At 48.4% G+C, this 24,284-nt stretch overlaps 2 protein-coding genes across 4 annotated transcripts; both read right to left on the bottom strand.

The window, feature by feature from the left end:
• Positions 1–526: 526 nt before the first annotated feature.
• UPK1A (uroplakin 1A) lies at positions 527–10,047 on the bottom strand. Of its 3 annotated transcripts, XM_061174171.1 has the most exons (8): positions 9,896–10,047; positions 9,393–9,484; positions 7,690–7,890; positions 4,521–4,595; positions 4,280–4,387; positions 2,573–2,752; positions 1,167–1,250; positions 527–1,087 (listed from the first exon to the last, which is right to left on the bottom strand). In XM_061174171.1, exons 2-8 carry the CDS (start codon positions 9,474–9,476, stop codon positions 1,043–1,045), a joined length of 777 nt encoding a protein of 258 aa, XP_061030154.1. In that variant the 5' UTR covers positions 9,477–9,484; positions 9,896–10,047; the 3' UTR covers positions 527–1,042. The 3 variants fall into 3 exon arrangements, with proteins under 3 accessions (XP_061030154.1, XP_061030152.1, XP_061030153.1); XM_061174169.1 differs by lacking the exon at positions 1,167–1,250 and having other exon boundaries at positions 9,896–9,983; XM_061174170.1 differs by lacking the exon at positions 4,280–4,387 and having other exon boundaries at positions 9,896–9,982.
• A 5,234-nt stretch (positions 10,048–15,281) lies between these two features.
• On the bottom strand, positions 15,282–23,828 carry LOC133078975 (cytochrome c oxidase subunit 6B1). Its single transcript, XM_061174208.1, has 4 exons — positions 23,722–23,828; positions 21,531–21,647; positions 20,269–20,369; positions 15,282–15,637 (listed from the first exon to the last, which is right to left on the bottom strand). The coding sequence occupies exons 2-4, from the start codon at positions 21,634–21,636 to the stop codon at positions 15,584–15,586; spliced, it is 261 nt and encodes an 86-aa protein (XP_061030191.1). The 5' UTR covers positions 21,637–21,647; positions 23,722–23,828; the 3' UTR covers positions 15,282–15,583.
• Positions 23,829–24,284: the final 456 nt, after the last annotated feature.

Raw genomic sequence — 24,284 nt, 5'->3', positions numbered from 1 at the left:
GCTCTCATGCACCCCTTAGAGAACCTGCTGGAAGCTTTAGTCCCTAGTAGGAGGATGTCTGTCACCTGTACTGGCCCAGCATCCCTGCACTCTGATTTTCCTTTGGTAAATAACCCCCTTTCCTAACACCACCCCTGGATACATCCTTAGCAGGAATGTTAATCCATAGTGCCTGCCCTTCCCCAACCAAAGAGTGGGTCTAGAACCTAAACCAAGTCAGTGAGATTTAATCCCTGACCTTGGCAAAAGTTATTGGGAAAGAGGCCCTTTCTCGCTGCTCTGTTGCTTAGCTATGAAGATGCAAGTCTCGTGTTGCCAGAGAAATCCTGCCTGAGAATGAAGCAGGTTTCCTGGAAATCTAGACTGAACCCCTGGATCCAGACATGCCTGAAGCCAGCCTTACTGACTCAGTTACACGAGCCAGTACTTTCTATTTTGTGTTTCAGTCAGTGCCAGTTGGGTTTCTGCCACTTCCATTGGAAGAGTTCTGGTTATTCGCCTCGGCCTCCGAAGAAAACAAATTAACTCATTCAAGCAGTATTTATTGAATATCCATGCTCAGCCCTGTGCCGGGCAATACTGGGGATATTAAAGTAACCATAACAGAACTTGTCCCTCCCCTCATGGCAGTCCCAGTCTACCAGAGCTTAAATAGACAATCACAAACTATTCAGTGATGACGACGACATCCAGCATGAAGGAGGAACTCAGGGAGCTACAAGAGAGGCATCCGCGAATGGGGTGGTAAGATCAGGGAAGCGTCCCACCCCCCCTCCCAGGACAGGACTTTAAGTTGACACTGAAAGATGGGCCAGGAATCAGCCAAGTGAGATGGGGTTAAGGTCTAAGGGTCCGTGCACACATGTCCAGGGGTTTCAGGGCACCCCGACTCCCAGCAGGGTTCAGAAACCTGGTAAGACATCTTTGGAGTGGAGAGAGGGAAGGGTGGAGGAGGTGGGAAAGGGAGAGGTGAGGCGGCCATCTCAGCGGGAGGGAGCAGGAGGAGGAGCCGAGTGTGCACGTGGACTTCCCTTCTTGTTCCTCACAACGTGGTGTAGAAATACATGGCCATCAGCATCACAGGAAGCTGGAGAGGAGGAGTCAGGTGAGGGGCGCCCCAGCCTCACAGCCGCATCCCACCCAGCCCATAGGCTCCCGCCTCTCACCGTCCACATCAGGATGGCAAACCCAAACCATGAGATGCCCCACGTGTAGCTGTCGATGGCGTGGCCAATGTGTTCGAAGCAGCCCTGGGCAGGGGGAACATGGGGGTCTGAGAAAATGCCTGGGGAGGCTGGCTGCTGAAAGCAAGAGTCACTGGGCGCCCTTGGGAAAGTCACTTCCTGCCTCGAGCCTTGGTTTTCTTACCTGTGGGACCACGAGGAAGTGGGTGTCTCACCCTGGGGATCCCAGCAGTGTCTCCCTCCCAGGGTGGTTTCAGGGAGCCAGGGATGTGATGTTAACCCAGGCCCTGCACGAGCAGGTGCTGCCCCGATGGTGCCTATGATAGTCTGAGGGTGATTTTGTTTTGGGCTGGCTTTCCATGCTGCCCCCAAGTTCCAAGGGTTTGAAATACGCCTTTAGGATCAGTCCAGTTCTGACACCTCCTCATTTGGAGGTAAGGCTGAGTGGGCCCAGAGCCCCACACCTGTCGCCTTCATGTAGACCCCTGCTTGGCCCAATTTGGAAGCAGCCAAGAACAAAGATTCAGGGTGTGTGCCCTGGAGTCAGGCAGGACGGAGCTGGGGGCCAGCTCTGCCGCTTGTTGGCTATGGGGCCTAGCTATGATTCTGACCCTCTGAGCCTCAGTTTTGCTATCTGTGAAATGGCGATCTTTGACAGCACTGCCCTCCGAAAGCAGTCGTGGTGATTCTGTGAGATGATGCATGTAAGCACTCTGCAGAGAGCCAGGGCTCAAGGAAGGGCTGTCCGACTCTGGTGGCAGTGATGGTTTGCATGCAGGCTCCCCTCTCTGTGACACCTGATCTAAGGCATGACGGTGAAGGGCCCCCAGGCAGCCAAGGGGACCGGTTCTCCTCCTCTGGTTTCTCTCTCTGCCTCTGCATTCCCTTTGCAGGAGTTAAAGCACCTGGTTGGGGCCTGACTGCCTGAAATCACATCCCAACTCCATCCATCACTAGTGACGTTCATCATCTGTAAAATGAGATAATTATAACCTTTACCTCATAAGGCTGTGGTGAGAATTAAATAAGGCAAAAACTTAAAGCACCTACAAGGAGGCCTGGTACAAAGTAAAAGCTCAATAAATGTTGGTTGTTACTGGTGTTGTGCTGCTGGTACTGTTATTGTTGCTCTTATCCCCAGACAAGCTGAGAAGTTTCAGGCGCCGCCAGGTCTGGATCAGATCAAACCGGAACCGGGCGGGGTTCATCCCGCTGACTTGCAGAGGGAGGGAGGGACAGATGGAGAGTTGAGAGAGTCAGAGGGAGGGGAGAGAAGGAGAAAGCCAGATGGGAGGGAGGAGCAGACAGACAGACAGTGGGAGGGAGAAAGAGAAGAACCAGAGAGGGCCAGATAGACTGACAGACACAGCAGCGGGGAGGAGACACACCTTGGTGAACAGGTAGTCCAAGTGGCCCAGGCGGCAGCCTTCTTCACTGAGGGGGATGAAGTTGCCAGTCCGTCGACAGCACAGCGGGGGCCAGGGGAATACCACCTCTGGGGTGGTGGCCCGGAAGGCTGATGTGAAGTTCACCCAGTCCGTGGGACCTGACGTGCCACAGCACTCTTGCTGGAGAGAGAGGCAGGGGTCAGGCGGACTCTGGCTCAGAGAGGACAGCCGCTCCCCTGAGGTCACACAGCGAGGAAGGATACGGTTGGCCTGCACTTCCCCACATCCTGGGCCTCCTCGAAGAGGGGCAGCAGTGTCTGTGTGTGAGCAAAGGAGCAGAAGGTACTTGTCCCAGCACCCCGAGGCTGATGGGGGATTTGGCTCACACCCACACTCATGATTTATTTTAAAATTGTTTTGAAAAACAAATTCATTGGAAAAAAAATTTTTTTTTAATTAGCTGTCAACAAAACCTGAGGTAAGTGACACCAAAAGGCAGATTTCTGGCTTCTCCTGACCCCCGTGGGTGTTTAATTTGTGACTCTCAAATGATGAAAACATAGGCTCCTTCAAACCTGGGTCCCAGTCCTGGCTAGCTGCATGACGAACCAAATGGCGACCTCAATTTCCCTTGGGTCCTCAATATTCTCCTCTTGTGCTGCCGTATCATGTTGAGTTTAGTTAAGAACGTGGCTTCTGGAACCTGGCAGCCTGGGTTTGAGTCCTTTTGGTTCTGTGACCTACCAGCTGTGTGAGCTCACGCAAACCCTCAGCTTCCTGCCTTGGTTTCCTCACCGCTAAAGAGCTGATCTTTATGGACTGGTTGTGAGGATTAAATAAGCTTGAAAGTGCTTTGAACGGTGCTAAACAAAACATAGTGCTCTTAAGTGTTTGTTGTTGTTATTTTTTTAATTGAACAATTCTTTTTTTTTTTTGGCCGCTGCCTCGCCGCTATGCAGATCTTAGTTTCCCAGCTAGGGATCAAACCCGAGTCCCCTGTGGTGGAAGCACGGAGTCCTAACCACTGGACCACCATCTGTTATTATTATTACTATTGTTACTATTAAGACAGCAGGTGCGGCCTTCCCTGGTGGCCCAGTGGTTAAGAATCCGCCTGCCAATGCAGGGGACACGGGTTTGAGCCCTGGTCTGGGAAGATCCACATGCCACGGAGCAACTAAGCCCGTGCGCCACAACTACTGAGCCTGCGCTCTAGAGGCCGCAAGCCACAACTCCTGAGCCCGTGTGCCACAACTACTGAAGTCCGCGTGCCTAGAGCCCATGCTCCTCAACAAGAGAAGCCATGGCAATGAGAAGCCCGCGCACCGCAACGAAGAGTAACCCCTGCTCGTCGCAACTAGAGAAAGCCCGTGCGCAGCAGCGAAGACCCAATGCAGCCAAAACAACAACAACAACAAAAAAGACAGCATGTGCAGTGGTTAAGAGCAGGGGCTCTGGATCTAGGTTTGGATCCCAGCTCTGCCCCTTACCAACCATATGACCCTGGGCAAGTGACTTTCCCTCTTTTGGGCCTGTTTTCATCTCGAAAATGGCAAGGACCAGAGCCCCTCCCTCGTAAGAACCACATGAGTGGATATCATCTACCAATGGGCATAATGGGAGCCCTAATGGGGGCCATAATGGGAGACCTGGTCAGAGCCTCAGCTCTTCCAGCCCTCCCCACCCATCCTGCCTACCCTCGCCCACCTCAATCATGATGCGATCCCAGAGGCGGGTGAGTTCCCGGCCCTGGTCCGAGTCTGCACTGTAGAAGGTCAGCATCTGCTTGGTGATCAGGGATGGGTTGGACACCATCTGCAGTGGGCCGGGAAGAACAGGGTCCAGCGGGGCTGGGTGGGGAGAGAGATCGACCTCCACTGCCGGCCCAAGACCCTCACCAAACTGCCCCTGGAAGTCGTGCCCCTCGCCTGTCCTCCCCCCGACTCACGTAGTCTCGGTGGGTGTAGGACGTGATGCAGGAGGCGCACTCAAAGATGTAGACGGTGAGCATGAGCACCAGGTACTGCGGAGAGAGGGAGGCAGGGTCGCAGGGGCAGCCCCTGTCAGGGCCAAGCCTGTGCCGTCTCACCCCTCAAGGGATGGATCCATGACAGAAATGCAATTTTTTTTTTTTTTTTTTTTTTTTGGCTGTGCCCCGATCAGGGATGGAACCCGGTCCTGGTGGCGAAAGCACTGAGTCCTAACCACTGGACCGCCAGGGAATGCCCAGAAACACAATTTTTTAAAAAGTATAGGACATGGATAAAGAAGATGTGGCACATATATACAATGGAATATTACTCAGCCATAAAAAGGAACGAAACTGAGTTATTTGTAGTGAGGTGGATGGACCTAGAGACTGTCATACAGAGTGAAGTAAGTCAGAAAGAGAAAAACAAATACCGTATGCTAACACATATATATGGAATCTAAATAAAAAAAAAAAATGGTCATGAAGAACCTAGGGGCAAGATGGGAATAAAGATGCAGACCTACTAGAGAATGGACTTGTGGATACGGGGAGGGGGAAGGGTAAGCTGGGACAAAGTGAGAGAGTGGCATGGACATATACACACTACCAAATGTAAAATAGCTAGCTAGTGGGAAGCAGCCGCATAGCACAGGGAGACCAGCTCAGTGCTTTGTGACCACCTAGAGGGGTGGGATAGGGAGGGTGGGATAGGGAGGGTGGGAGGGAGACGAAAGAGGGAGGGGATATGGGGATATATGTATATGTATAGCTGACTCACTTTGTTATAAAGCAGAAACTAACACACCATTGTAAAGCAATTATACTCCAATAAAGATGTTAAAAAAAAAAGTATAGGACAATGTGAATGGAAACATCTACGTGGGGGATATACAGGTATTCACCTTGCAAGTCTTTACCTTTTCTGTATGTTTGAAATTTTTTAAAATAAAACGTTACAGGGCAATGCAATCAACAAAAATATGTAAGGTATTCCCTTAACTGTTAACAGTTGGCTTGGATGCAGTAAAATGAATGCCTACTGTAGAAAAGAAAAAAATAAACACATTACCGAGACAACCAGGGACATCTGAACACAGATTGGGTATTGGAAGATAGATAGGAAGGGACTGGGGTGAATTTTGCACAATGTGCCCGTGGTACAGTGGTTGGGGAAAACTAAAAGAACAAAAAATCCCAAACCTGAAAAAGCTCTTTAATTGGTGTTTAATGAAAATTATTTTTCTGATCCTCAGCTGTCCCCTCCCCTCACCCTTAAAGCAACAGGGCGTGGGGTGTGGATGTGCCAGCTCCACTGCCCAGACGAGGTGATGTGGCCACACACGCCTGGCTGCTTTAAAACCACATCCTTATCACTCAGAGAAATGTGCACGCAAGTATTTACAGGGAAGTGACTTGGTGTCTGGAATGTGCTTCAAAATACCCCAGGAAAGAAAAATGTGGGCAGGCAGAGGGTAGGGGTAGAGGGGACGATGTGTGGGTGATATTGTGGAAACCAGGCGATAGGTACACAGGGTGCATCGTGCCATTCCCTCTAGTCTGTTTGAAATTTCCCATAATAATGAAAAAAAAAAATCTGTGTCTTAGTTAATGACAAACTAATAGGAGAGACAGACACAGACCTTTTTTCTTTTACTAGTTGGGTGAACTTTTAGGACTTTGGTTAAATTGTTCTGCCAGAGAACTAATGCAGGAAAGAAAGAAAAAAAAAAGAAGAAAAGGAAAGGAAAAGAGCCTTTGCATGGCTCCACGTTACTCATAGAGAAGCCAAAGTCTTTACCAAGGCCTGCAGGTCCACCTGATAGGCCCACCTCCGCTCTCTCCCCTCTCTCCCCTCAAGGCCAGCAAACTTCCCCCCGCTGCTGTTCTCCTCCCCTGTCCGCCCTCAGCTCCTCTCACTCACTCACTCACCCCCACTTGGCTCCAGCCACACTGGACTCCTGTCCCCTCTGGCTTCAGAGCCTTTGCACTTGCTGTTCCCTCCACCTGGAATGCTCTTTCTGCAGATACTCAAGCGGCTCACTCCCTTACCAACCCCCAGCACCCCCCCCGCCCCAGCCCCCACCCTGGGGCTTCACTTTCGCTGCCTGCAAGATCTTCCCCTTCCCATCCCCAGCTCCAGCTCTCCCTTGCCTGGTCACTGTCTCCCCCATGAGAGTATCCTCCCCCACGGCAAGGGCTTTTATGGTTTGCTCACAAAATAGCCTAGTGCCTAGCGCAGGGTTTGGCACATGGTTCTTGCTGTATAAACATTTGTGGATTGGATAATAGCTGCTCCTGGGAATCCAAAAAGCCCTCAGCTGGGGAAAACCCAGTGTTGGCTCTGTGTCAGTGGGGCCAGGATTGGAATCCCTGGTCTCCCTATCATCTGGGCAGTGGGCCTCTTTGAACCTCAGTTTCCTCATCTGGTAAATGGGTAGAGAAGCACTAACTTCAGACGGATTCTGGGAGGATTGAAGGAGCTCATTTTCTAAAGTGCTTAGACTAGTGTCAGAACATGAGAGGTACTTGGGGGGTGTGGGTTATTGCTGTGGGCAGAGATTAGGAGCCTAGGCTCAAGCACTGAAGTGCTCAGGTTTAAATCCTGGCTCTGTCACTCACTTGCTGTGCCACCCTGGTTAAGTGGATTCACTTCTCTGAGCCTGTTTCAACTCTGTCAAATGGGCCATGAAGATGATGATGATGATGAAGATGACGATGGCACCTCACGGTGGGTTGTGAGGAACAAATGAACTAATCTATGTAAAGCATGTAGAATGTAGTGAGCGCTCATTAAATGGTTGCTGTGCTATTATTATTGTCATTGTTATCAACAGAGCTCCCGAGCACAGACCCTGGAGACCAACCAGCTGAGGTTCAAATCCCAGTCCTGCTACTTAAGAGCCATCCTCCCAGGCAGAGCTTCCTTCCCTGCCTCCCCTGTGCCCCAGTTTTCTTTGCAAAATGGGGGTAACAGCTGAGCCTAGGTTATTAGTTTATGGGCAGATTAAATGACCTGATTGCCAGAAGGCCCAAGTGTGGTGCCATGCGGAACACACACTAGTGGCTGCAGTGTGGTTGTTATTACGACTCTGTGAGGGTGACCTTTGTGCCCAGCCGTCCCCAGCCCTTCCTCCTGGGTCCTCACCGTGAGGATCATGGACCGGCGGCGGCAGAGCGCTGCGCCCACACCAAAACTGGCCACCACGAAGAAGGAGAAGCCGCAGAAGATGGCGATCCAGGCACCGGCGAAGACGTCATCCTTGCCCGAGACGCCCATCAGTGGGTACACGTGGTACTGGTCGGCGGTCACCCATACCGTTTCAGCAAACAGGGCCAGGCCTGACAGCTAGACAGGGCAGCCGGTTAGCAAGGCCTGCACAGGGGCAGCAGCCCCGGCTGCATGAGTCTCCGTGAGAAGGGCCTTCCCCATTCTGAGCCTCTACTGCCCTCTTGGTAAAGTGGGCACATAGTAAGAGTGGCAAAGATGTCACCTTCCATGAGCAGGGATGAAGGTGGGCAGGAGGCCATGAGGGAAGGGAGGACCCAGCCAGATCCCTTCCCCTACCCACACCCCAGCTGCCAGTGGCTTCAAGGATATAAAGAGATGCTACATGCAAAGCCTGGAGCTCATGACTGGCACCGAGGAGATGCTGGGTTAGCCCGCCTCCCCTGAAGAGTGTTGCTATTCCCTGAGGAGGGGAGTCTGGCCATGGCCAGAACTATTACAAAAGCATCAACCCTTTGATCCAGCAATTCCACTTGCAGGAATCAATCCTCCAGATACACCTACCCAGGCAGGAAAATCACACACCCACAAGGTTATTCCCCGCAGCACCGTGGGTAAAGGAGCCAGGATGCCACACAGTGGAGGGCTGGGCAGTTGTGGAAAAGGGCAGGGAGGCTGTCTGAGGACTCATGTGCACAGAGAATGTGCGCAGGAGGAAATGGGAGGCACGGAGCAGGGTGTGGAATGAGCTACGTTTGGGGCAAGAAAGGGGAGAAAATAGGTATATAGGTTCCTATTTGCTTAAAGAAATATTGGAGAAAATAAAAATCTGGTTACCTGTTGGGATGGGGAACAAGGAGAGAGGAAGATTGCTCAGTGGATACCTTCGCCAAAAATCAAACTAACTCTCATAGAGTATTTACTGTGTGCGTTGGTCCTTGAAACTGCTTTCTGTGTGATAATCATCGTTGTTACCAGCTCTCCTGCACTACTGCTGTTATGGCCAACACAGATAGCAACCACGTGTGCCAAATTCTGGCCTAAGCACAAATCCAATAACTCATTTTATCCTCTCAGCATTCCTATTTTATCTCCATCTTACAGATGAGAACACTGAGGCCCAGAGAGGTTACATCACTGGCCCCAAGTCCCACAGTAGAAATTGACAGAGCTGGGATTTGAACCCAGGCTGTCTGGCTGCAGAGCCATGTACAGGTATCACATAATTAAAAGACATTGTTATTATACATTACTATTGGTTTCCTGTGCACCAATCAGGCACCTTATATCTATAATCATGTTAATGATGATAGCTGGCACTGGTCAAGCACTTTTTTTGAGCTGAGGGCCATACATGGATTAATCCACACAACAATGCCCACAGAGAGGACATAATTTATAGATGGGGAAACAGGCACAGAGAAGTAAAGTTGCTTACTCACGATCACACAGCTGGGGAGAGGCAGAGCTGGGATTCGAATCGGGGCTGTTCTGACTTGAGAGCCAGGCGACACTGGCCATTAGGTGAGTCCTGGGCCCTCAGCTGTCCCACTCCCAGGCTCAGGAACGCCCCCCTCCTCTTCACCCACCCACTGGGCTCCCAGCACCAGGGAATGTCTCACCAGAATGATGATGTTTCCCACGACCAGCAGACCCATCACAACTGGAGACCCCTTCTCTGTTGTTGCTGCTGCCGCAGAAGCCATAGTCTTGCCTGGGACACACGAGCCGGGATGAGGCCAGGCAGGGGCCGGGAGAGGACCCACTGCCCCCATTCCACACCCCAGCTGCCAGGGGCTGCTGCCAGCTCTCTGATGGGCCCAAGCCGGTACCAAGTGTGCCCAGCCTCCCACAGCCCTGGCAGTGGGCCATTTTACAGAGGAGGAGGGAGTTCCCTGGTGGTCCAGTGGTTAGGACTCCGCACTCCCACTGCAGGGGACATGGGTTCAATCCCTGGCTGGGGAATCAAGATCCCGCAAGCTGAGTGGCTTGGCCAAATAAAAAAGAGGAAACAAAGCCTTGGGTGGGGCAGTGACTGGCCAGAGCTCAGGGCTGCCCCCCACCCCTAGCCTCAGACCTCCCCAGCTCCCCTGGCCCATCCAGACCCCCAGAGCCCCATCCTTACCTTCTCTGCCTGAAGCTTCTCTGGCCAGGCCCTCCCACAGTGGCTCCCTATATATGCCCAGGCCCCTCCTTGGGCCAGTTTCCTGGAAGGGGGGAGGGTGTCTGGAGGAGGGGACAAGAGGTCAAGCCAGCAGATCAGAATGGGAGAACAGTTTTATGAGCCCCCTCCCCCAAGTGATTTACAGACCTGAAATTCCAGATTGTGCTAATATCTGGCCACATGAGCAGGGTGACCTGCAGTGGCCTCTGGTTCCCAGTCTGTCATGGTGGTGGAAGTGGGCGGGGTGGAGAGGGCGAGCGCACAACCTGATGTCTCTCCTCAGGACTAGAGCCTTCCTGGGAGGAGGGAGAGATCCAGGTCAAACCCACAAGTAAGGGGACTTCCCTGGTGGTACAGTGGTTAAGAATCCACCTGCCAAGGCAGGGGACATGGGTTCGAGCCCTGGTCCGGGAAGATCCCACATGCCGCGGAGCAACTAAGCCCGTAAGCCACAACTACTGAGCCTGTGCTGTAGAGTCCACAGCCACAACTACTGAGCCCACATGCTGCAACTACTGAAGCCCACACACCTAGAGCTGTGCTCTGCAACAAGAGAAACCACCGCAATGAGAAGCCCGCGCACCGCAAGGAAGAGTAGCTCCCCCGCCCCCCCGCCAGAACTAGAAGAAAGCCCGGGAGCAGGAACGAAGACCCAAAGCAGCCAAAAATAAATAAATAAATAAATGAACAATTAAAAAAAAACACACCAAACAAAAAACCCACACGTGTGTCTGCAAGCCCAGAACTGCATCCTCTACTGGTGGCTCCACCTCTCCAAGGCTGGGAGCCCAAGGGGAGGTCTAGGCAGGGACCCCAGCAGGCAAGGGCAGCTGGATGAGGCAGGGAGGTGGGAGGAGATGAGGCAAGTGGGAGGGATGCTCGGGATGCTGGTGCTCGGTCTCTGAGCTGAAGGGGAGGATGGAAGGAGATGGGTGTGTGACGGGATTTTGAGATGAGTGTTCAGCGAGCAAGCAGGGAGAGGAGTGTGCAAGCAAAAGGGACGGGCACCCTGAATGGGCTTGGTGGGAGGCCCCCCCGATCACCACAAACGCGCGGACAAAGCAGGGTCACAGCGAGGTGGAGCCGTGGGTGGAAATGTCTTCAGTTTGCGGAATCGAAGAGACCTCGGTTCAAATCCCTGTTCCGCCTACTCCGTGCCGTGCGGCCTGGCGTGTGCATCTGCCCATCTGCAGAATGGGTACCATCAGACCACTTTCCTGGGCGGCGATGGGAACTGAGGCCGGGGATATCTGCAAAGGGTGTCTTCGGGCCTGGTGTGCAGTGGGCTGCCGCGCCTCACCAGCAGCGCTCCGGAGCGGCCCACGGTCTCTCCGGTGGCGCCCCCTAGTGGCAAAAGGCTGATTCTGCAGGCGAAAAGGGTGACTTGGGCCCGTCCTTCCCCAGAACTTTTCAACCCGGAGAGCTACGCATTTGCTTGGTTTTCTCTCTGTGCTTTGGCTTTCCCCAGTGAGAAATGGGCAAACAAATGGAACTTAAAATTCAATCGTCAAGATACTGGCTTGGTAATAAGACTCATGAGATGTTTTCCGATTAAAATGGATAATTTGATTTTTAGTCAATCCACTATCCACTAAAATTTGATTTTTAGTCAATCCACTAAACATTTAAAATAGTTTTTCTCTGTTGATTTACATCTATATTAAGGACTAATGAGTACATTGAAATAATAATGTATATAACCTGTCAAATACATTTTATAAGTTTTAGCTAAAGTAACTTGCAAAATAATAGGACCATACTAATAATATGAAATATTTTTATTTTCAAATAGTTGATAACTATAAGCAATTGGAAGTTATATAAAATGTCTAGTAAAAGCAAAAAGTTTTCATCAATGGAGGCATATGTCACCTGTCGTAAAAGGGATTCATTTTGTTCTGAAACAAGAACCCAGTGTGTTTTGATGTCAAACTTGAATTTTCACTATTCTTTCTTACTGTTATATAAGCTAGTCTTCAAAACAATAAAATTTGAAGTGCTAATTACTCAGATGCTCAGAAGGCTGATGATAAAAATCACAACGCCAAGATCTCCTAAAGATGACATACGCCTATGCTATGATCCGGCCATTTGTCCCTGGAAATTCCCCCACTTGCGTCTACTAAAGGCTGTGAGTGTATTCATAGCAGCCCCACATTGGAAACCATCCAAGTGTCCCTTAACAGGAGGATGGATAAGTCCATGATGGTACATGCATATAATGGATACTATTCAGCAACAAAAGGGAACGAACTATGGATACACACAACCACAGGGATGAATCTCAAAAGCATTACGCTAAATGAAAAAAGCCACTCAAAAGACTATCACTGTATGATGCTAGATAGGAAGTTCTAGAACAGGCAAAACCAATCTAGAATGATAAAAGTCAGGGAGTGGTTACCCTTGGGAGCATGTGACTGGGCGGGGGGACAGGAAGGGGGCTCCTCTTTCTTGATTTGGACGCTGGTTACACAGGGGTATTCAGATTCTGAAAATTCATCAAGCGGTACCCTCACGATAAGTGCACTTTTCTGTATTTTTTTTTTATTCCAATGCCTTATTCTAAAGAGGGTAGATCCTTTCAAAAGAAACATATTCGATGTGTTAAAAGCGGTGTTTTCAAAAGAGGGCACGAGATAATTTTAGCCATTCCATGGACATGAGGTGAAATGGCATGAAATGATACAAAACTCATATGATGAGAAGATGAGCCATTTCTAACCAGTCCTTCAGACGGTGCCATGGAGAGAGGCTCAGTAATTTGATGCTACTGTGTCCTAAACACCTCTCCTTTCTTGCTTAGAGCAGGTTTCAACAGGCCTCAGTGTCTCACTAGAATTTAATAGTAACATTTTCATTGTATTTATTTTTAAGATGTTTTGTTTTCCATGGGCAGTGGTGAAAGGAAAGTTTTCTCAAACTTTTTTATTATAAAATATTTCAACTATACAAGAAAACGTAGGGATAATGTAACCTACACTTACATCCTTACGTCCCAGCTTTGTCAAATCTAAGTATTTTCTGTATTCACTGCAGATTGTTTTTTTAAGGTGCATACACTGCAGATGGCATTTGAAGCCACCTGATCCCGCCCCAGAGACAACTTCACTACTAAATTTGGGACTCGGACTTCCCTGGTGGTGCAGTGGTTAAGAATCCGCCTGCCAATGCAGGGAACATGGGTTTGATCCCTGGTCCGGGAAGATCCCACATGCCACAGAGCAACTAAGCCCGTGCGCCACAACTACTGAGCCTGCACTCTAGGGCCCGCGACCCATAACTACTGAAGCCCACGCGCCTAGAGCCCGTGCTCCGCAACAAGAGAAGCCATTGCAATGAGAAGCCCGCGCACCACAATGAGAAGCCCGCTCACCGTAACTAGAGAAAGCCTGCGCACAGCAACGAAGACCCAACACAGCCAAAAATAAATAAATAAAAAATAAACTAAATTAAAAAAAAAACCAACAGTAAAAAGATTTTGGGGTATGATTTGGGAAATATAAATATGAGATGTTAGGGAATTCGTGTTAGTTTTTCTTAGGAGTGACAATCGTATTGAAGAAACATGGCATTTTTCAAAGATACATGCTTAAGTACTTATGAGTGAAGTTGTCAGCATGTTTGGAAAGCACTTTTAAATGATTCAGGAAAAAATTACACGTACACATATACAAAGTAGATATGACATAATAGTAACAAGTGTTAAAACTAGGTGGTGGGTATAAGGGCAATTATTGTACTATTTGTCCATTTTTTTCTGTATGCTTGAAAATTTTCATAATAAAATGATGAAAGAGGGAATATATATATATATATTTTTTTTTTAAAATCCCTGTCCTCACAGAAACTACATTCTAGTGGTGGGGGGACAATTATCAAGGATGAATAAACAAAATACAGGAAAATTAGTGTAAATACTTAAGAAACCAAAGGGGTGAGGGCTGCAAAGTGTGTGTGTGTAGTTGAATTGGTAGGTCGAGTGGCCAGGGAAGGGCACACTAAGTTGTATTTGGGGAAGAGCTGAATGCAGGAGGGAGTGAGCTGTGTGGCTAAGCCTCGCAGACAGAGCAAGCAGCAGCTGCACAGGCCTCGAGGCTGGAGCGAGCCTGGTGCGTTGACCTTCTCATTAGCTCACAGGGTTCCTGTCACAACGAAGAGGTCAGTGTGGGAGGAACCGCATGAGCAAACGAGCAGTGGGAGAGCAAAGAGGAAATGGGAGAGCCATATCAAATCCTTATCAAATCAAATAGACAAGATAAATGCTTCTAGATGTACAGGCTACCTCTGTAACTGCTAATGGTGGCAGCCTCTGGGCAGGACTGGGTGACTGGGGTCAAAGGAAGTCCTATATCTTGTCTTTTCACTGGACTTCCTGTTTCATTTGAAATTTTCACCATGTTTCTTTCCTATTCCTGACACATGCCAGAAGCTTCTACGGTCCGTCAAAGCCCCTATGCATGCACTAGGCTCCTGTTTACAGCGCCCCTCCTCATGGGCGGCCATTTCAGAAGAGCCCTCCCTAGGGCCATTTTCCCTCAATACAAGAATCATCTCTGCTCTTTTGAACATACTTCAGATAAGTTTGTTACACAACCATCTGAGTGGTCTTGAGGAAACACCAATTTGGCCACAACATGGTACTCTAGCTGGTCACACTGTGTCAGGAGTTCCCTGTTGACAAGTTTGCGGTGGATGATATTTTGTACTGTTATTGTGTGGCAATTCCTTTGGGGACATCAAGAAAGAACATTTCTTAACTTGGCCTACTTAAATGACTTCCAATTGTCACCATAATCAACATGATTAAGAGGAAGCCTAGAAAATAGGGAGAAATTACACATTGCACAGAAGACTGCTTATTAGATGATATTAAGAATGTATTACCTTTTAGATACAATTATATGATTATGTTTAAAATAAACCTGTATCTTGAAGAGATACATATACTTACTTATTTCTGGATAAAATATGATCTCCAGTATTTGCTTTAAAATTACCTAGAGGGGTAATTCCTTGGTGGTCTAGTGGTTAGGACTCAGCGCTTTCACTGCCGAGGGCTCGGGTTCAATCCCTGGTTGGGGAACTAAGATCCCACAAGCCACGTGGTGTGGCCAAACAAATAAATAAGTAAAAATAAAATAAAATAACCTAGAGGGAGAGGGGTGTCCACTTGTTGATAATTGTTGAAGCTAGGTGATGGGTACATAGGAGTTTTTATTATACTATTTTCATGTGGTTCAAAACATAAGTTTTTTAAAAATTACACAGATAATAAAGGAGAACATACAGATAAATTTTAGCACATACAGGAACTTGAGGTCATTTTGTATAATCACTCACTCTATTGTCTGGTAAAGAAGAGGTGGTCAAAGTTTATTAAAAGAAAAATTTAAAAAAAGAAAAAAGAAAAGAGAAAAAACCCTGAATTCAGTCTCTCTTACTAGTCAAGGTACTAATTCTGCCCCAGCTTCTGGCCCCATCATCCAGCTCTTTTACACATACACAGCCTTACACTCTTCCAACGAGTATTTATTATTAGTTAAGCTATGATTCAGGACCCCAGGGTGGAGATCACTATGTACCCAGGTCCCCCTTCACCACCCTGGGGAGAAGGACGGAGGACAGAGAAGGTGGGGTGGAGCCAGTTCAGATCTTCCCAGGAAACGTGCCTTCTGCCCGGCGGTCGTCCCAGGCTGACACCTGTGGAAAGACAGCCAGTGTTACTCCCTTCCTCCGCAGGGAAACCAGATGGGTGAACTTCTCTGTCTTCCCCACTTTGCCTACCTGTTCAGTCAACAAGTAACCCCAGGACCTGCTGCGTGCCAGTACTGGCAACTGTTCCAGGAGCTGGGGAACCAGCAGTGACCCAGAAGGACAAGAATCACTGTCCTGAATGAGCTGACATGAACTGACCCACTGAGGGGACAAGGGGTGGGGCGGGGGGTGGGGTGGCGGTGGAGGAATAATAACAGGCAGACTCACTGCAGAGCTGTCTGTGGGGAGATGTGTGTAAACACCTTCAAAAGTGTGACCAGGCCCTGCTTCAGGAACCCCAGAGTCAACCCTCAACGATGTCTCTCAGAACAGAAGAAAGAAGGAATACTGGGCAGCTGTGAAAAAAAATGAGGCTGTCTATGCTCCAGCAGGAATGCATCTCTAACGATCAAATGCACAATCAAGTGCAAAAAGGTCCAAACCGGCTACAGAGTGTGATCCTACTATTGCTCACAGATGTGTGCATACATATACAAAACGATGGACAGGCCCATAGCTAACGGTTAACACTCCCCCGAGGTAACACTCTGCAACTTGTGGACCCTCCTACAGGCAGTCAGAGCACATTTATTTTTACATACACACACACATGCACATTTACATGCTATACATTAGAGGCAATGGATAAATGCATGGATAAGGAAGACAATCTGAATCCCTGCTCCATCGCTTCCTAGCTGTAATTTCCTCAGGCAAATTACTCAACCTTTCAGGGCCTCAGTTTCCAATTTTGTAAAATGAGGATACTGATAATAGTACCTTTGTTTTTTTAGCATGTTTGCCCTTATATGATATAAAGCACTTACAAAGTAGCCGGCCCATAGCAAGTGCCTCTTTTATTTACACACATACACCACACATCACAAATACTCTTTACTTAAATTGGGCCATACTATACAGATTTTTTTCCCCCATACTATACAGATTGTCCTGCAACTTGCTTTTTCCATGAGTCTTAGAGCTCTTTCTGTATTCTATCACATAGATCAAGATGAATATACCATCATATATAACTTGTTTCTGAATGTTCTCCAGTACAAACAACTCTGCAATGGATGTCCTTGTACACAAACATTTTTATAGGATGTGTAGATGTGAAACTGCCACATCTAGAGCATGATTTTTTTCATTTTGAAAGATCCTGTCTCAGGACTGACCTTAACAGTGATTGGACCTGGGCTTCCCTGGTGGCGCAGTGGTTAAGAACCCGCCTGCCAATGCAGGGGATATGGGTTCGAGTCCTGGTCTGGGAAGATCCCACATGCCGCGGGGCAGCTAAGCCCGTGCGCCACAACTACTGAGCCTGCGCTCTGGAGTGCGCGAGCCACAACTACCGAAGCCTGCGCACCTAGAGCCCGTGCTCCACAACAAGAGAAGCCACTGCAATGAGAAGCCCGCGCACCGCCACGAAGAGTAGCCCCCGCTTGCCGCAACTAGAGAAAGACCGCACACAGCAACAAAGACCCAATGCAACCAAAAATAAATAATAAATAAATTAATTTTAAAAAAGTGATTGGACCAATCTATAGAACCACCAACACTTAGTACTATCTTCCACTCCCCATCCCTTTTAAATTAAAGGATCAGGCTGGTCTGATCCTTTGGCAAATTAGTCTTTGTCCAATAATCCCACTTCATGGAAAGGGAACTAAGGAAACCATTCAAATAGAAGGCAAAACATTTCCTGCAATGGAATTGTACACTGCAGTATCATTTAAAATAGTGAAAAAAGACTGAGTCCAGCTAAAGGGGAAGGGACTATTTTTTAACTATTAAAGACAATGGCTACCCAATAATTAAGCAGGTTGTACTGACATAAAAATAGGTAAACAATGCAAGTAAAAAAGCCAAGGATAAACAGTATCTACAGTATGATCCATATCTATATTAGGGACTTCCCTGGTGGCACAGTGGTTAAGAATCCGCCTGCCAATGCAGGGGACACGGGTTTGATCCCTGGTCCGGGAAGAACCCACGTGCCGCAGAGCAACTAAGCCCATGAGCCACAACTACTGAGCCTGCGCTCTAGAGCCCGTGAGCCACAACTACTGAGCCTGCGTGCCTAGAGCCCATGCTCTGCAACAAGGGAAGCCACCGCAATGAGAAGCCCGTGCATCACAACAGAGTAGCCCCCGCTCGCTGCAACTAGAGAAAGCCCACGCGCAGCAACGAAGACCCAACACAGCCAAAGATAAATAAATAAAATAAAATAAATAAATTTAAAAAAAGTATATAAACATACACCAACACCTACTCACACATTAGCACACAGAAAAGGAAGTGAAAGATTTATACCAAATTTCTAAGGGAAGTTAACTTTGGACTCAGAAGGGGGTGACTTAGGAGTTTTTCACTTTTTACATTATAAAAGTCTCTCACTTTGAAGGTTTACTGTATTTTTTATGAAGAAACTAAAGATTTTTTAAAATGGGAAAATAAAAGGGAGTTCCTTGGTGGCCTAGGGGTTAGGATTCAGGGCTTTCACTGCTGTGGCCCGGGTTCAATCCCTGGTCAGGGAACTGAGATCCTGAGAGCCTCGTGATGTGGGGGAAAAAAAAAAGAAAAGAAAGAAAAAGACAAGAAAAGATGATTGGAAAAAATGTTTTAAATGCTCATATAGGAAACGTGCTGGACTCCCAGCCCCACTCCTCCCCAAATACACATACTGGGATTAGAGACTAATTTTTAAAAATACACAGGAAACACCTGGAAGATGTTACAGTATTATCAGCCAGGTCAGGAGGATGAGAAACAATTTTTTGCCCCTTCCTCTATTTCTTAAGTTTCTGTGAAGTGGTTATGTTGCTTATAAAAAAACAAAAACGAACAATAGCAATAATAAAACACTTATTTTTACTTCACCAAATTTCTGGAATAAAGAAGCCAGGGCTGCTGGGTATAAAGGGTGTGTTCACATCCAGCCCTCAGAAGGCAGAGAGAGCAGGCACCCGAGGGGAGGAACCACAGCATCTAACGCTCCCCAGGTAAGGGCAGGCCCAGGTCCCGGAGGCTGGGATGTGGGGCAGCACCGGGCCTGGAAGCATGTTTCCTAGCACCCTGTCCAGCACTCACCTAATGCAGGCCCTGAGGCTGGAGGGCGGATATTACGGGATCACGATGTCATGGTACCCAAGATCACGCAGGGACAAGGAGAAATCCTGGGAGGGGAGAGGGTACTCAGACACTTGAGAGAGTGTGGCCACAGAGGTGGGAGGCAAACCAAGCAAGCTGAGGAAGAGTGCATTAAGGCAATCTGTTCTCAAGAAACAAGCCCCAAAGATGTACATCAAAATTAGAACACTATCTCCATCAAAGGGGACCAGTTAAATAAAAGCATTTGTAAGTTAAGGACTTCCCTGGCGGTCCAGTGGTTGACACTCCGCACTTCCACTGCAGGGGGTGCAGGTTCGATCCCTGGTAGGGGAACTAAGATCTCACATGCTGTGCAGCACAGCCAAAAAATTTTAAAAAAGAAAAGAAAAAAACAAAAACAAATGAGGTAGATCTATACGCACTGTCATAAAACAGAACAAATGAGGTAGATCTATACGCACACATTGATAAGTCACAGAACAGACGATATAGTATGACCCATGCATACACAGAAAGTTCCACAGGCTTATGTATGATAAATGTATACAGAGAAAAATGAATCAGTTAACAGTAGTTACCTCAGGGGAGGGGGACTGGGGAGCGAAAGTGGACGTCTACTTTTCATTTTACTGTACTGCTCAGTACTGTACCGTACTGTTTTATTTTTTAAAATGAGCACTATTAGTTTTGTAATAATATCATATTTTGATTTTAAGACATATGATTTTTTTCATTTTAACATCTGTGAAAATAGCATGCTTGTTACATCCGTTTCCAGCATTAAAAAAAAAAAAAAAGATTTAAACATCTCTCAGTGTTTCTTGTAGTCGATGGGGTCTTTGACTTGATGAAATAAAGTAATATTTTATTTAAAAAAAGAGGGTATGGCAGAATATTAAATAGTAACAACGGGTCTGGTCAGATCAGGCCTAAAAGGACTGCCTTATCGCATCCCTGTTTTTTAGAGATGCATGCTGAAGTAGGTAGGGGTGAAATGACATGTCTGGGATTTGCTTCAGAATACTTCAGCAAAGGAAAGAGGAAAAAGAAAAGGAGGAAATGTGGAGAAATCTTGAAAGTATTCAGTTTGGGTGATGGGTATATTTGGGGGGGTCACTGAATTATTCTCTCTACTTTTATGTATATTTGGAAATGCTCATATGAAAAAAGGACAGGATTCCAAAAGATGGTGAGCTCCACAGGGACAGGGCATTTATTTGTAGAGTGTCTGGGTGAGATAGATCTGGTTGCCTTGGCTGAGAGCCTGGCTGGTTGAGAGTACTGGTGAAAGGAGGAAAGGGTGGTGATTCTAGGAAGAAGAAAAGGCCACATCCATGGCCAGTGTGATGCCTTGTCCTCCCTTTGCCTCTCACAGATGAGCTCCCATGAAGTCACCACACGCCCCTCTGCTAGGACCCCACCCCCACCCCAGCACCCCAAGGGCCCCAGGAGGAGGCACATACCCAGGATATGGGGCAGAGGGACTTGTACACACGCCGGTACCATTCACACACGGAGACGTCACCCCCTTTAGCAGTCATTGCCTTCTCACAGCGGTGGAAGTCTGTGAAGAACGGGGATCAGGGTCAGCCCAGACCAAGGGCTGGAACACATTTTTGATCGAAATTCACAGAAATCGTTTTTACTTCACAACCAGTTACGCAAATCCCCCCTACCCCCAAGTTCACAAAGAAAGCATACCCTTACAAGTGTAGTACTCAAAAGGGCTAGACACACCTCACTAAGCTGATTTTGCAACCCCTAAAGAACGACTGTTCTACTTGAAAATTCTGGGGTCAGGAACGATAAGGTGACCTGAGAGGTGTGTGTGGGGATTATGGAAGTCCAGAACCAGGGCAGGGGAAGGGGACGAGGGTCTTGATGCTAAGATGCTGGCATCCTGGAGAGGAAGACAGGAGGGGGATAATCTGGTTTTTAATAGTAGGAAGTTAATTCAAAAATTACTCCAAGTATTACACTCCTGGGCACACTCCCTAGAGAGAAAAGCATTCACATGGACATCAAATTACATTTATAGCAGCAGCATTCATAAGAGCCCCAAACTGGAAACCGTGCAAGTGTCCATGAATAAAATGTGGAAAACTGTACAGCATTAAAAATGAGCAAAACACATGCCACAGCATGGATGAATCTTCAAAACTGTTGAATGAAGACATCCAAACCTAAGACAACACATACAGTATTTATAAAGATCACAAAGAGGCAAACCTTACAGCGGTGATAAAACCAAAGTGTGACTGCCCTAAGTCTGTGGGGTTACATCTCTCCTGGGGAGAGTAGAGTGTTGTTTTCAAGACAGGGCGTGCAGTAGGCATGGGAGCCCAGAGGGCTGGCAGTATCTAGTTTTCTATCCAGATTACAGTTACATGGTGGATGCACTTTAGAATTATTCATTTAGCTGTACATTATGTTTTATGTACTTCCTGTATGTATGTTACATTCCATAAATACACACACACACATCTTGGGGGAAAAAAAAAATCACTGTAGGAACCAAAGTTTGTGACCCTGGGCCAGATCTTAAGCACAGGTGGTGATGAGGGGCACAGGCCCTGCGAGGTCAGATGATCAGAATAAAAGAGAAGAGGCCTGGGATGCATAGGTCCCCTATGAGGAGCCAAGAGGCAAGCGACTTGAGGTGTGGGACCAGGGGAAGGTCAACACTGCGGCCCGCGCCCCCCACCCCCCCCCATGTCCTGCTCACCCAGGTAGTTCTGCCAGCAGTTCCTCGTCTGGTTCTGGTTGGGGAAGCGGCTGTCAAAAGGAGCAGTCTGGTAGTTCTTGATTTTGGTATTGATGTCCTCTGCCATAGTGCTGACTCCTGGAGGCAGAGAATGGGTGCTGGCAGGGGTTCTGGGGCTGGCAAGGGGCTGTCAGTCCACCCAGGCCCGGTGAGCAACAAGCCAACGCCCCTCCCTCTCAGTACACACAGAGGTGAAGGCAGGGCAAGAACACATTAAGGGTGGAAGTCATAGCAGGGTGTCTGGGGGAGTCAACTCCTTGGTAAAATCAGGCTTTATTTGTCCCAACATAACACCAGCTGACATTCACTGAGTGCTTACTATAAGCAAGGAAGCTTTATTCCTACAGTCACTTTAAAAGGCAGAAACTATTACTATCACTGCTTCACAGACAAGAGACAGGGTGTTTAAGCGACTTCCCAAGGTCATTCAGCACACATGTGGTGGAGCTGCACTCTATCACTAACTTAACCTACGCTGCAGAGGTTCTTAATGTCTACTGGTGCCATGAACTCCTCAGGGGTCTAATGAACCCTTTCTCAGAATATGTTTAAATGCATTTAAAGGGGACTTCCCTGGTGGTCCAGTGGTTAAGAATCCGCCTTCTGGGGCTTCCCTGGTGGCGCAGTGGTTGGGAATCTGCCTGCCAAGGCAGGGGACATAGGTTCGAGCCCTGGTCTGGGAGGATCCCACATGCCGCGGAGCAGCTGGGCCCGTGAGCCACAACTACTGAGCTTGCGCGTCTGGAGCCTGTGCTCCGCAACAAGAGAGGCCGCGATAGTGAGAGGCCCGCGCACCGCGATGAAGAGTGCCCCCTGCTTGCCACAACTAGAGAAAGCCCTCGCACAGAAACGAAGACCAACACAGCCAAAAATAAATTAATTAATTAAAAAAAAAAGAATCCACCTTCCAATGCAGGGGACGGGGGTTCGATCCCTGGTCGGGGAACTAAGATCCCACCTGCCCCGGGGGCAACTAAGCCAGCACGCCACAACTAGAGAGAAGCCTGCGCGCCTCAACGAAGATCCCGCGTGCCGCAACTAAGACCCGACGCAGCCAAAAAGAAAATAAACAAATAAAAATTTAAGAATGCATTTAAAAATTGCATAGGATCACAAAGAAAACCAGTTACTTGTAGCTGAGGTTTTATTAACTACCACAATTTCAAAATAGTCATGCCTGAAAATGATATGTTGTGAAATCTGCAACCATAATGGTCTGTAAGATGACCTATGATTTTGATTGCTGACAAAGTAACAGATGATGCCAATACTACTAGGGCTATTGCCTCCATTCCTAACTGAAGGAAATGCTACATTTCAATTAGAAACTAGCAAAAGTACAGATGTAAATTTCCCCCCATTCAAGTACTAGCACCCCTTGAACTCTACAGATTCTGTGGACCCAGGGTTAAAAACCTGTGCTATAATCTCTCTTATGAGGTGACACACTGTTTTCATCAGGGAATCCGAGAGAAACTGCCTCTATTCCAGATTATTCGAGGAGTCGTGGGGTTACACAGAAGTAAGCAGACCAGTAATAAATTCAAGCGACCCAGGGTAGCGGTAAGGATCTGGGGCACCGGAGGAGAGTCTTTCCGGGAGCGGGGTGATGTGACCACCAGCCGCTGGGACACAGACGCGGTCGGAAGAGTTGTTTTGGAAGCGATCTCCACCCGCTTTCGGGAGTGAGGGTGGACTGCGGATGACGCTGCAGCCCCTCCAACGTCCAAGGGAGAGGAGGGGCCAGACACCAGGAAGCCAGGTTGCGGCCTAGGCAAGCTTGGGGGGTCGGGGGTCGTGGGGGGAGGGACGCCTGCGGCCTGGTGACTAAGAGCACTGCAGTCCTGGTCGCTGGCTAAACTGCATAATATCTGATCCTCAGTTGCCTGCCAGTCAAAAAGGGATAATCGCAGGCCCTATCTCATAGGGTTGGAGGGAGGATTACATGAAGCAATATAAATCGCTTGGAATGTTCCTGGCATCGAAGAACTAAATAATCGTCAGCTACGATTACTAACTGAACAGGACCCCAGGGCTCCTGGAGGTCGACCGCCGCCGGCCGGAAACCTTATCTCGTTCTCCGGGAAGCAAGGGTCGGGCTCCACAGTTCCCCAGGCTGGGGTTCCAGGGCCCCCGAGCCCCCTACACTCACCTAAAGACGCTCCTGCAGCCCCTGGAAGCTCAATGTGACCCTCAGCAATGACGCCAGTGTCGGACCGGAAGCGGAACGAAGACCGGCCGGAAGCGGGACGAGGCAGCGCACTGGGGAGTCTTCCGCACGGCTAGAGCGCCGTCCCTGGAGCGGTTCAGGCCGCGCCCATGCGAGCGAACTCCAACCTTCCTATTGGGCTGAATGCCTGTTCATCCTCAATCCCGGCCCAATCGTAAGCTTGCGTGGCACTTGGAACCTCACGGAACTATGGCTGTGCCAAGCTGTGGGTGCAGCGTGGTCACCTCTCTGTCCTTACCTGGAGAAAGGAGTCTGGGTCTTGGGGCTGGCTGGAGAGTGGGCCTGGGAAAAATATCCTAGCGGAAATGCTCTTATTCGTGCAAGAATTATTTATTGAATGCTTACCCTGACAAAGTCCTTGCAAATGACCTACATGGTTTGGCCCCCTTTTATACTCTTATCTCCTTCTCTTAACTGCTGCGGTTCCAGCCACACTGGCCTCCTTAGCAGTTCCTTAAACGTGCAGGCTGGCTTTCCCGTAAGGG

The sequence above is a fragment of the Eubalaena glacialis genome, chromosome 18, assembly GCF_028564815.1.
Source record: "Eubalaena glacialis isolate mEubGla1 chromosome 18, mEubGla1.1.hap2.+ XY, whole genome shotgun sequence".
NCBI lineage: Eukaryota > Metazoa > Chordata > Mammalia > Artiodactyla > Balaenidae > Eubalaena > Eubalaena glacialis.
The sequence above is the reverse complement of the archived record's forward strand: the minus strand, read 5'-3'. Positions and strand labels throughout refer to the sequence as shown.

Bases quoted from the DNA above. Each gene is read 5' to 3' on its own strand.
- UPK1A (XM_061174171.1), bottom strand. From the start codon at position 9,476: ATGGCTTCTGCGGCAGCAGCAACAACAGAGAAGGGGTCTCCAGTTGTG. The intron at 4,388-4,520 runs GTGAGTCGGGGG...GGCCCACTGCAG, and splicing joins CCTACACCCACCGAGACTAC to ATGGTGTCCAACCCATCCCT. The intron at 1,088-1,166 runs GTGAGAGGCGGG...CCTCCTCTCCAG, and splicing joins TTGCCATCCTGATGTGGACG to CTTCCTGTGATGCTGATGGC.
- LOC133078975 (XM_061174208.1), bottom strand. From the start codon at position 21,636: ATGGCAGAGGACATCAATACCAAAATCAAGAACTACCAGACTGCTCCT. The intron at 20,370-21,530 runs GTGAGCAGGACA...CGTTCTTCACAG, and splicing joins CTGCTGGCAGAACTACCTGG to ACTTCCACCGCTGTGAGAAG. The intron at 15,638-20,268 runs GTATGTGCCTCC...GTCTTTCCACAG, and splicing joins CCCTCTGCCCCATATCCTGG to GTGTCAGCCTGGGACGACCG.